Source organism: Syngnathus acus, chromosome 9 (assembly GCF_901709675.1).
Source record: "Syngnathus acus chromosome 9, fSynAcu1.2, whole genome shotgun sequence".
Taxonomy (NCBI): Eukaryota; Metazoa; Chordata; class Actinopteri; order Syngnathiformes; family Syngnathidae; genus Syngnathus; species Syngnathus acus.
In genome coordinates, this window is record NC_051094.1 from 5,284,252 (window position 1) to 5,295,127 (window position 10,876).

General features: G+C 46.6%; 1 protein-coding gene across 2 annotated transcripts in view; it reads left to right on the forward strand.

Moving 5' to 3' along the window:
* Positions 1 to 10,397, forward strand: part of si:dkey-215k6.1 (transmembrane protein 132B) — a 75,000-nt gene extending 64,603 nt beyond the window's left edge. Inside the window, exons 7-16 of one of the 2 annotated variants that reach the window (XR_005098692.1) lie at positions 3,091 to 3,308; positions 3,859 to 3,922; positions 3,992 to 4,123; positions 4,209 to 4,286; positions 4,563 to 4,625; positions 4,796 to 4,924; positions 6,309 to 6,437; positions 7,004 to 7,288; positions 7,373 to 7,724; positions 8,244 to 8,367. Coding sequence is in view for 1 of the 2 variants with exons in the window: in XM_037258096.1 (XP_037113991.1) it covers positions 3,091 to 3,308; positions 3,859 to 3,922; positions 3,992 to 4,123; positions 4,209 to 4,286; positions 4,563 to 4,625; positions 4,796 to 4,924; positions 6,309 to 6,437; positions 7,004 to 7,288; positions 7,373 to 7,641; positions 8,377 to 8,956 (1,947 nt within the window). In the remaining variant the exon portion in view is untranslated. The other variant, XM_037258096.1, reaches the window with a different exon arrangement.
* Positions 10,398 to 10,876: the final 479 nt, after the last annotated feature.

The following is a 10,876-nucleotide window of genomic DNA, read 5'->3' on the forward strand; positions in this document are numbered from 1 at the left end:
GTAAACCCTGAGGCCCGCCTTCTTCTCCCGCTAAAACGCCCCAAGTGACTTTTCCAACCCTATTGAACATTTTGACTTTGTTTCGACTCCCGCTGGCACAATGAATTTGTAACTCCTCGCTGACAGCTTTTTTTTTTTTATTTAAACGCCCATCAAATGCTTTTAAGTCGGACGCAATGTCAGGCTGCTCGCAGACTGTCACGGTGACCCAAAAGTTTCACTCCTGATGGTCCCGCACTCTCGCGTGCACGTGCGCGTGCATGGAAATGTGCTGCAGTGGAGGCGGACAGCACAGCGGGTGCAATCAAGTCCCGGTGAAAATAAAAATAGAACAATAGAAAGCGAACATAAATATTTGGAAAATGTGACACAGTACTGCAAAGAGTTTTGCTAACAAACTTGCCAAATTTGGAACGACTATCAAAACAAAACAAAAAAGATTCTCCATCTTGCGTCTTCCTTTGCATTTTGCGAATCTCCAAATTGTCTTGACAGGGTTTCGAAATTTGAAGTTAACACACTACATCTAAGATTGTCTGCCGCAACATCACATGCCAGGTGTTGGATAGCCGCAAATGTGTGAAGTAGGGCCCGGCCGTCGAGCGTGACCCGTGTCACGCCTCCATAAAACATGGCCGCCAGGGTCGATAACTAATTAGCCGCAAATTAGCATGCTAACATACACAGCCAGCAGCAGTCGACACTAAACAATATGCGTGTGTTGGAAACTGAACAATCTTCACATTCATCAACTGGTTCAAGGTGAATGCAGGACGCTGGCAGATTATTTGACGTGATTTTTGTTTTTGTCCCATTTGATTTCGCTTCTGCTTAGCACATTTTGAATCGGAGACCCAAAAGGGAAGTGCTTGTTAGTCCGGCAACGCAGCGACTGAGCAAACACGGCTCAACTTTGACTCGCTTTAACTCCAAATATGATTCCGGTATCTTTGATCGCTTTGTCTCATTTGAATAACGGCGTGTGACAACTCAGCACACGCTCGCTCACATGTGTGTAAATTTAAAAGTTGACACGCACTAACACGCACACACACACACGCACACACACACACACACACACACACTGAGGCCACGCAAGCAGACATATTGGGGCCAGCGTTGACTTCCATGCTAATAAGGCTGCTAATTTACACGCACTCCCACACACACACACGCACATGCATGCACACACCTTTTCTTCAAGCCCACTCGACGGGCTTGACAAAGGAAGCAAACGTTTGAAGCTAAGTAGATTGTATCTTTGCCGACTTCAACACAAAAGCAGAAGCGGGAGAGTTGAAGGGGATATTTTTTTTTTCTCACAGCATGCAGCAGTGCAGCGCAGTCCCCAAACAAGCGAGCAAGTCCACCACCCTCACTTGGTTGTTGACGTTCAAGTCCGCTTCAAGGCCAAAAGTTTCTCGGCTAAGCCTGCACAATGGTTGTGGTTGAGGTCAAAAGTGGGATCCCAAAAGTTGGATTGTTTTTTGTTTTTCTCAATGCCCCTCCCCTCTCAAGGGGAGATACATTTCAATCAATCAAGAGATACATTTTATAAAATTTTAAAAGGTTAAGCATTTGTGGTACAGCTCAGAAGTTTGGATCTGATTTTACACCTATTTTTTATATTGAAAATTCATTTTGCTCTTTTGCTGGGATAAGAAATTAGGGTTGAGAAGTCACTTGTTGATTTTTTTTCAATGCGAAACACAATGAAGAAGAGACTCGATTCCAGCGTTTTTGTGACGACTGCCTCGAGGAGAAAGTATAGTTGGTGTCACGAGTGGGATTCACAAATCTTTGTGGTGAACACAGCGCAAAAGAGTCCAATTGAAGCACTTTTTTGGTGGTCACCTTAAGGGCCAAGCTATCCGCTGTGAGAATCATCCATTTTTCTTTTTGAATACGATTCGGAGGCGATTGGCGCGACCCTCTCAAATGACGACCAGGCAGGTGGGAGGTGTGATCCCATCAGCGGGTCTGCTATTCGGCCACTTCAGTACCCGCCCCCGCTCGGCGAAGGGGTCTCCTGATTGGATGAGAGCCTCACCATAGTCTGAAGGTTGGGCTTCGCGGCGGGCGCCACGCCGAGCGCAATTGCAGATGCTTGTGCGGCCTCACGGGGAATGTTGCACATATGAAAAGGAGATGGTTTTTTTTTCTCGGACAAAACGTGCAGCGCCGGGCGCCCGCATTCGGGAAAAATTGGGCTTTGCGGGGACATGTAATGAAGAAAAGTCGCATCAAATTGCATGCTAAGAAATACGGCAGCCATGCCAGGAAAAGTATCACGTTTTAATATAAGCCGTGTCGCAATTTAACGTAAATATTCAATAAAAAAATTATATATATCATCAATATTAATATTTTTTCTATACTGCATCCAAGAAGTATTTGTATGTATATCCTCCGTTACAATGTATTCCGGCTCACCTGCCCTCTTTATGATACGGTGCAGGTGTACCTAATAGAGCGGCCCACCCACCCAGTGAGCATTTATAGCCCCAACCTGTGGTATGTATAATCAGCTGTTTAATTAGCATATAGCGCTAATTGTATAGTAGGCCACAAGATCGACCCACACATGATTGGATGTTTCTCTTTCAACTAAAAAAAAAAAAATGACAAAGACAGCAAAGCCAAGCTAAATACAATATTTGTTTGAAGCAGTCGAGAAAGTTAGGCGGAAGTTTCCATTGCTTTTTTAGCGCTGCCGGATGGAGTTTGACAGTTTGGGATTTTTTGTGTGTGTTTTTTTCCTCCTCCACCGCGCACTTGTTGAAGTGCTGAGGCCGCCGCTTTTTGCTTCCCAATTCCTCGCGTCTGGCTTTTGTCGCCGTGGTTGCTGTGGCAAAGCAACCCAGATTAAAACCATTCTTCAGTGTCCTCAAAGCTCACACTCAGCAACAAACACACACACACACGAAAACAAAATACACTTGTTCACTTTGTGTGTGTTATCAGACGGATGTTTTTAACTTGATTTCGTTTCACATTGCCAACTCAGCAAAAGTCCCTCAAAGTGCGCTAAAACACAATCGAATACAGTCCAACTTTATTTCCAGCGGCCGCCTTGTGTTTGTAACGCAGGTTTCCGGGAATTGCGATGAGGTTCTGGTGAATGGCAAGGAGATGCGCGGGCGTCTGCAGGTGTCGGTGGTCTTTGCATACATGCACCTGACGTCCAGCCTGTCGCTGGACGTTTGGGTGCCCAAGCTGCCTCTGCAGATCCACGTATCCGACACCGAGCTCAGCCAGGTCAAAGGCTGGCGTGTGCCCATCTCCCCCAACGCTGCCAACAGCAAAAGGTGAGAGGGAACCAATCAAACTTGGGCTTGGAAAGCGTCCAGATTGAAGGAGCCCTTCAACAATTTCAAAAACTGCCACGCATGGACACAATGAAGTTTGCCGCTGCGTCAAAATATGGAAACGCTCTCTTCTCACTTTGGTTAAAAGTTTGCGGTTTTAGCTGTCATGCAAACAAAATTAAAAAAATTGAAAACTCCGAGAAACAAACAAAAGGGCTGAGGATTGACATCTTTTAATGTATTGTCTCGTTTGAAGTGTTATTTCCTGATTTGTTTTGCCAGAAAGAACTTATGTGTTGAAAAAAAAAAAGTCTAAAGAAAAAAAAAGTTAGTCCAAAATTGGATTGAATTTTTTCATGATTTTTGTTTTACCACAATCTTTCCACCACAAATGATTTCCGTGCAAAAAAGATTTTGGTATATATTTGCAAAAAGAGTCATTGAATATAATATTCAATATGTTAAGCATGTGTGTTAGTTTGCAGCAGCACTGACATCTCAATGATTTTTTTTTCCTTCCATGAACATGGTCTGCGGCATCTTTGATCAGGCCGACGAGAGACAGCGAAGACGACGAGGACGACGAGAGGAAGGGAAAAGGCTGCACACTGCAGGTTCTCCTCTTTGCTTGCAAAGATCTGCCGATGAAGATGTTCGGCGCTGACGCGTGCCTTGTCCTACAGTACCAGTACGCCCTGGTGCGCGTCCTCACGCACTTCGTGGCCGAGCCGTCCGACCCAGGAGGGGAGGTGGTGCGCATGCTGGGCTCCGACTGGCAGGCCGACATCACTCACTTGGTTCTGGATCAGCTCAAGGTACCTGCGCCATAATTACCAGACACTTCATTAGGTACCTGTTTAATCAGGGAGTACCTAATAAAGTGACCTTTATTTTACCCAGGTAGAAGACGAACGCATTGCCAGGTTGGTCGACGGACGCATTCTGATTGGACGAGACCTAGGCATCACCACTATCCAAGTACTTGACACACACGCACACTCACACACACAAGCAGAATTTAGCCGGCATTTCCTGTGGGTATCCCAGTCAACATTTGTGAGTGTGACAATTTTTGCCTCTCCATTCTTTCCATTCACACGTCGGCTCATGTGACACTCTCTACTTGTCGCGTTGATTTGTGAAGATATCACACTTGTCATTGTCGGACTTTGAAGGTGGCCATTGAATTGAAGTCAGTCGAAACGCTGCCCCCTCGGTTACAAATAAAAAGTTGCCCTGTCTTTTGCTCGGCAGGTGATGTCGCCTCTGTCCGACTCCATCCTGGCAGAGAAGACGGTGACCGTGTTGGATGACAAGGTAAGAAAAATGCAAGTACAGTCAACCGTAATCGTAATCATACTCTGCCTGAATCGCATTGCAGAACAAATCATAAATCGTAATCTTTAAAACTTATTTTGTACCTTGTATACCTACAGTGGTTAGTATTGTTAATTGTAATTGTGACATATCATTTTTTTAACGCGTAGGTCGCCATCGCCGACATGGGGGTCCAGCTGGTGGCCTCGCTCACGCTCAGCTTGGCGCCCGCTGGCGGGAATTACCAAGCCGTCCTGATGACCGCCACCGCCAGCGAATTGTTGCGTGCGCCCAAACAGGTAGGAGGACACGCACTACACAATCGCTTCTTTCTAATCATCATTTGTCAAATTTGTTTTTGAGTCCAAATAAATGACGCTTTTTTTTGGTGCTAAAACTGATTCACTTTCGTGTCAGGGAATTGTGTGTCAGGTGAGTTTCTTTGCCTTCTTAACTGTTGTACAAATGTAAAAATTAGAACCACTTTTAGGCGTAACTGTAAAATTGTTGCTGTAGTAAAAAAACAACAACAACAGTCTCAATTGTAATTACAACTCTAGTATCTTTGTTGTCACTTAGCAAAGCTAAGCTAGACACTAAAAGTTGAACCTTGGAATGACCATTAAAAGTGTCCCATGTACACTTGCTAAAGCGCTTATGATCAGGTAATTGCGTTTCTGTTACACTTAAACTCGACAAATCGGAAATAGGAGAGTTGACTTCACCTGGGGGGCTCTTTGTATCTTTTCAGCAAAACTCGGGGCACACACTCGCACAAGTAGACGGCAGGTCGGTGTGGAAGGAGAAGCCCCGAGGTCGTAATCAGCCGATCCAAAGAGTAATCCTTCGCTGTGAACATCTCACGCTGCTTATCTGCCTTATGTGATAATCGGCTCCTAATTAGCCGCCTGCCTAACTGTCAGCCACGAACAAACTCCTCTAAGTGTGTGTTAGTGCTACGTGTATGTGTGTGTCTGCTTGAGCAATGCCGGATATGCACTACTATCATGTTCCCACCTGTACTAAGATGTGCGCACCTCAATTAGAGGCAGGAAGGAGCCTGTTGCCATGACAACACGCACATCACGAAATACATTTTTACGAGTGGTAAATCAGTTCACAGTATGTTTGTCTATGTTTGGTTAGTTTGTCCGTCAGTTGACGGGTCGGTTGATCAGACAAGGGCGTATTCTGTTAGTAGCCGAGTCAGTTCTTCGGCAGTCAAAAACGATCGAGGTTACTGAACAGGTTGTTTAATCACTCAGTCAGATTGCTAGTCAGCAAATTAGTTAGTTATCCAGGTGCTTAATGAGTCGCTCAGTAGGTAAGTCAGGCAGTTTATCTAGTATGTTTCTCATTGGTTGGTCAATTGGTTTCTTAGCCTCTTGGTTAGTCAGTCAGTCAATCCGTTTTCTGTTAGGATGTCAGTCAGTTAGCCAGTTCAAGTGTGTTGTAGTTGGTCGATCAATTAGTCCGTCAGTTACAGTTGGTTTGATTGAGTTAGTAAATCAACTAACCAGAGAGTTAGTTAAAATATAAGACCGATTTTTATACACGGCGGTGCCATGGTGGTCCACTTTGAACAGTTAGTCCGCTTGCCTTAGGTCTAAATGGGGTATCTCCAACAGATTGTGCTGCGGTGAAAAGCTAAATGCGTTCAAAGTGCTTATGATTCCATTTCAGGAAGCAGCCATCAGTGCTTGGATCCACTACAGCGACGGCTCCGTTACGCCGCTTGACATATACGACCCCAAGGACTTTCTTCTGTCTGCCGTGTCATTGGACGACAATGTCATCTCCGTAACCAATCAGGTAGGAGCTTCAATTAGCGCCCGCGATGTTTTGCCTTTCGCCCCTTACTGGTTAAATTGTTCAGGAGCAACACAGGTACATCGTAGTGGTTAGTTAGTTGGTTAGTCAGTCAGTTAGTCAGGTCATTACACAGCTAACCAGCACTCTATTGTCAATAGGTCGGTGAGTTAGCCGGTTGGTCACTCAGTTAACTCTTAGTCGACCATTTAGTTATGACAGTAGGTTGATATTAGTCATTAATTTGGTTAGTAAGTCAAGCAATTAGTTTTTCAATCAGTCATTTATTTATCGGTTTAATTGTTTTAAGTTGGTTACTCAACCAGTCTGTTAGCCAGTCAATCGGTCGGTCAGTCAGTCAGAAAATTAGTGAGAGTCGCTAAGTTAGTTCAAAAGTTGGTCACTCAACCAGCCGGATTTCATTTAGTCAGCCAGTAAGTGGGTCAGGTAGTGAGTTGGTCACTCAGTCACCCAACTGGTTAGTTCAGTCAGTAACTTTGTCGGTCGGTTGGTGGGTCAGTCAAGAAGCTCGTTAATGTGCCCTCTTGTTGGTGGAATTGCTCCCTTAGGAACAACACTGGCCCGTAGTGGTGGCGGAAGGTGAGGGCCAGGGGGCACTGGTGCGCGTCGAGATGGTGATCTCAGAGACCTGTCAGAAGTCCAAGAGGAAGAGCGTGTTGGCGTCAGGTGTTGGCAACGTGGTGGTCAAGTTCGGCGTCGCCGAAGGCGGAAGTCCGGAGGAAGGGGGAGGACCCGACAACGACACCGAGCAGCTGAGAGCCGGAGACGGAGTCGAGTGGGAGTCAAAAAGTGTGGCGGCGGCTGTGGACCGCGAGGAAGGCGCCATGAGGAAGGTTGGACAACAACAAAAATCTTTTTTTACTTGGCCAAATCCCGCTAATAAAAGCCAACTTGCTGATTGATCGTCCAATTGTCAGGTGAGCTTAACGACCAAGAGCACCGTGACCCATCGGGCGACGGGCGGGAAAGCAGGCGGTGGCGGACGGGTTGGCGGAGGGAGTCCGAGCCGTGCGGGGGACTACGCCGGCTACCCGGCGCAAGTGGAGGTGCCCGGAGCCTCGGACAGCGAGCTGAGCCAGAGCACCAGAGGACTGTCAGACCTGGAGATCGGGATGTACGCCCTCTTGGGGGTCTTCTGTCTGGCCATCCTCGTCTTCCTCATCAACTGCGTCAGCTTTGCCTTCAGGTAGGTTCAAAGCAAAATTCACTGTTGAGGTCTCAAAGAGTGCACAAGATGCTGTTAAGGGTACCAAAGATGACACCACTCACTGTTACCGGTACCAAGGATGACAGAATTTGCTGTTACAATGAGCTGAGCTGAAGTCATTGAACGCATGAACGTACTAGCATTTCCAATGAGGGTTCAATCCTGGGCTTAGGGTTTCAAAGAAAGGTTTCAAACTAAGGTTGAGGTTTCAGCAAAAATAGGGTTATGGTTTCAAAGTAGGCTTTGGAACCTGGGTTAGGTTTCAAAGTACACATCCAAACCAGGAAGAGGATTTCAAAGTAGGGCTGCAAACGAGTGTAAGAGTTCCAAAGTGGAGGAGAGGAGAATGCCTTTATTGTGATTGTACAGCAGGTATACAACAAAATTGGGAGCACCGCTCCGTTGGTGCGTAGCAAGGGCCTTCAAACTAAGAGGGTTAGAAACTTAGGTTAGAATTTCAGAGTAAAACATCCATTATGACATACAAAGTCATACGAGTACCCTAAGATTACACGACTTGCTTTAAAATGTCTAAAAAGAACTTCACAACCACCTGTTGAAACAAAGTCGTACTGTAAAGGTGCCGAAGGCAACAGAATCTGCAGCTCAAGGTACCAAAGACGACATAACTTGACATTGAAGCTGGCAAAGAAGATGTAAGTGGTTTTGAAGGCAGCAAAAATGACGGAGGTCGTTGTGGCATGTCATTGTCAGGTACCGCCACAAGCAGGTGCCCGTGCTGGAGACAGGCGGCAACATGAACCACGCCCACGACTGGGTTTGGCTGGGCAATGAGGCCGACCTCCTGGCGGAGCACCCGGACCAGGCCGATCCGTGTCCGGGGGCGCCGCCCGACGAATGCACCACCGTCATCGACCGCGGCGACGCCTACGAAGAAAGCAAGTACCTTCTCAACGGGGCGGGTACCGCCTTGGCCGTGGCCGCCGGCCGGGGCGGCGGGGGCCACCGGGGCGTCTCCCGCAGCCAGACCTTACCCCGGGCTCTCCCAGACCCCCACCAGTGCCTTTCCACCATCCCCGCCGTTCGACACGACGCCGAGCATCTCAACAACTCTCCCAGGGCCACCGGCAAACGCAAACGAGTCAAATTCACCTCGTTTGCCACCGTGCTCCCCAATGACCATCACCGGGGCGGGGCCGGCGGCCCCTACGCCGACCCCTCGGTCCTGCTCGGCAAGGGTGGCGAGGACGACATCAAGTGGGTCTGCCACGACGTGGACATGGGCCGGTCGGAAATCAGGAGCTACATGGAGAGGTTGCAAGACAATTTGTGACTATGTGGGGCAGGGTCGGGCGGCGGGGGTCGGGGGTAGGGGGGTCGGTGTCTTGAAGGAGACTGGAAGAGTCTGCCACCATTTGGACATGGGCCAGTCGGATACCCGGAGCCACGTGGACAGGCTGCGCGACAACAGGTGACTCTGTCGGGGGGGACCGGGCATCGAACCGGGTGACCAAGGGGTAACATTTTAGGGGGTGGTGCCTGGGGGGGTCCAATCGGAACCAGGCATTTGGGTCTTGGTGAACCCATGAAAACAATTCACCTGTGATGCCTTTTGGACGGAAGCGGGAATGGCATGGGCGGGCGCGCGCAAAGGGAAGGACGGCGGGCGAGGACAAGCCAAGAATGTTGCCTAACACAAACAGGAAGTGGAAGTCAAGCTCATGCAATAAAAGATTTCAAAATGAGTGAGTCAAATGGAAATCTGCGCCCAAGTTGACTCTTTCGTTGCCATTACCAGGAAACCATCGTGCTTTTCACAATAAGTGTTGCCATTTGCATACAAAACATTTTATTTATTGTCACATCCAAATTGTCGTTCGGGTTTAGGACCTATTTTAATATTGTCAAAAAGTGGTGATTCTTTTTGACATTTCTTGTGTCCAAAATTGTTCAACATTTCCTGTCCACAAAGTAAAAGCTTTTTCGTGTCCAAAGTGGGGGACTGGGATACAACGGGCACCCCAACTTGCACAAGTAGTGGCAGGATGTGAGAATAAAAAGCGATTTGACTTTGAAGGGCGTGCTGGGAAGTGTTTACCTAGCAACCAGCAACTTGGCTCATTTGTTGCCATTTCAGTACAAGGACAAGAGTTGCCACGCCCATGAAAATGTTTTATGTTGTAATTTTATTTATTGTTAGATGCGTAGGATCTATTTTTAATATACTCAAGGTTTTTGACATTTCCTGTGGACAAAATTGTAAAATGGAGTCATTTCCTGTCTTCAAAGTAAAGAAGATTGGAAGGAAATGAACCAAGACTCAAACTTGCACAATTGGCAACAGGAAGTGAGATCACTACCTGTTGTTTCAAACTTCTTGCCAACGATGGCTCTCTTTGTCAACCCGAACCTCCCATTGGGTGAAAAGACTTCCTTCTTCCTGTAGGTGAGACCATTTATTGTATTACTGTAGATTTGACTTCTTTATAGTTTTATTTTGAAATATAGTCTGGTTTTCCTTGTGTTCTTTGCAAGTGTTTACTTTAGAAATGAATTATTTATTTCAATTCAGCACTGAGGCGAGGTCAAAGGGGATGGCGGCGCACGCACAAAACCGTCGTTTTGTGTTAAAAGCTCAGGTGATGACGCAAAGAACGACGACAATGAAAAGAGACAACCACATCGTTGGGATGGCAATATTTATTATTTGTAAACGTTACTGGCCATGTAATCAAATGTTGTACATAGGTAAATAAACAGGATCTACAACAAGAGCTCACGTGTCACCACTTTGTCCGCACACGTCGCACAATGGCCCATGCAGACTAAAGCATGGTGTTCCATTCACCGAAATTTCCATATGTATTGTATGTGTACGTATTTAATTTTATTTTACAGTGTCCACAATAATTGCCGTAAGCGAAGCTTGGGTACATCAGCATCCGAGAATTTCCTACGGAACTCAGCAAAACGAAAACTGACAAAAGTCGAGTCAAGATCCTTTTTGCAGACACACTGCACCGCAAAATCTCTTTATATGAACTATGAAAGCAGTGTAAAAAAGAGGAATTCTACCTTTTATGCCTGTTTTAAACAGAAACTTTGCAAATGGTTTCACACAGTGACCCTGTCAATGGGGTCACCTTAAATACTTAACATTTACCACTTAAAACCAAAAAATCTATTCCCTAGTGGCTTGATTTGCACAGTGGTGCAACCTGCTCTCCCAAGTGAGCCAAAGGCACCCAGCGAG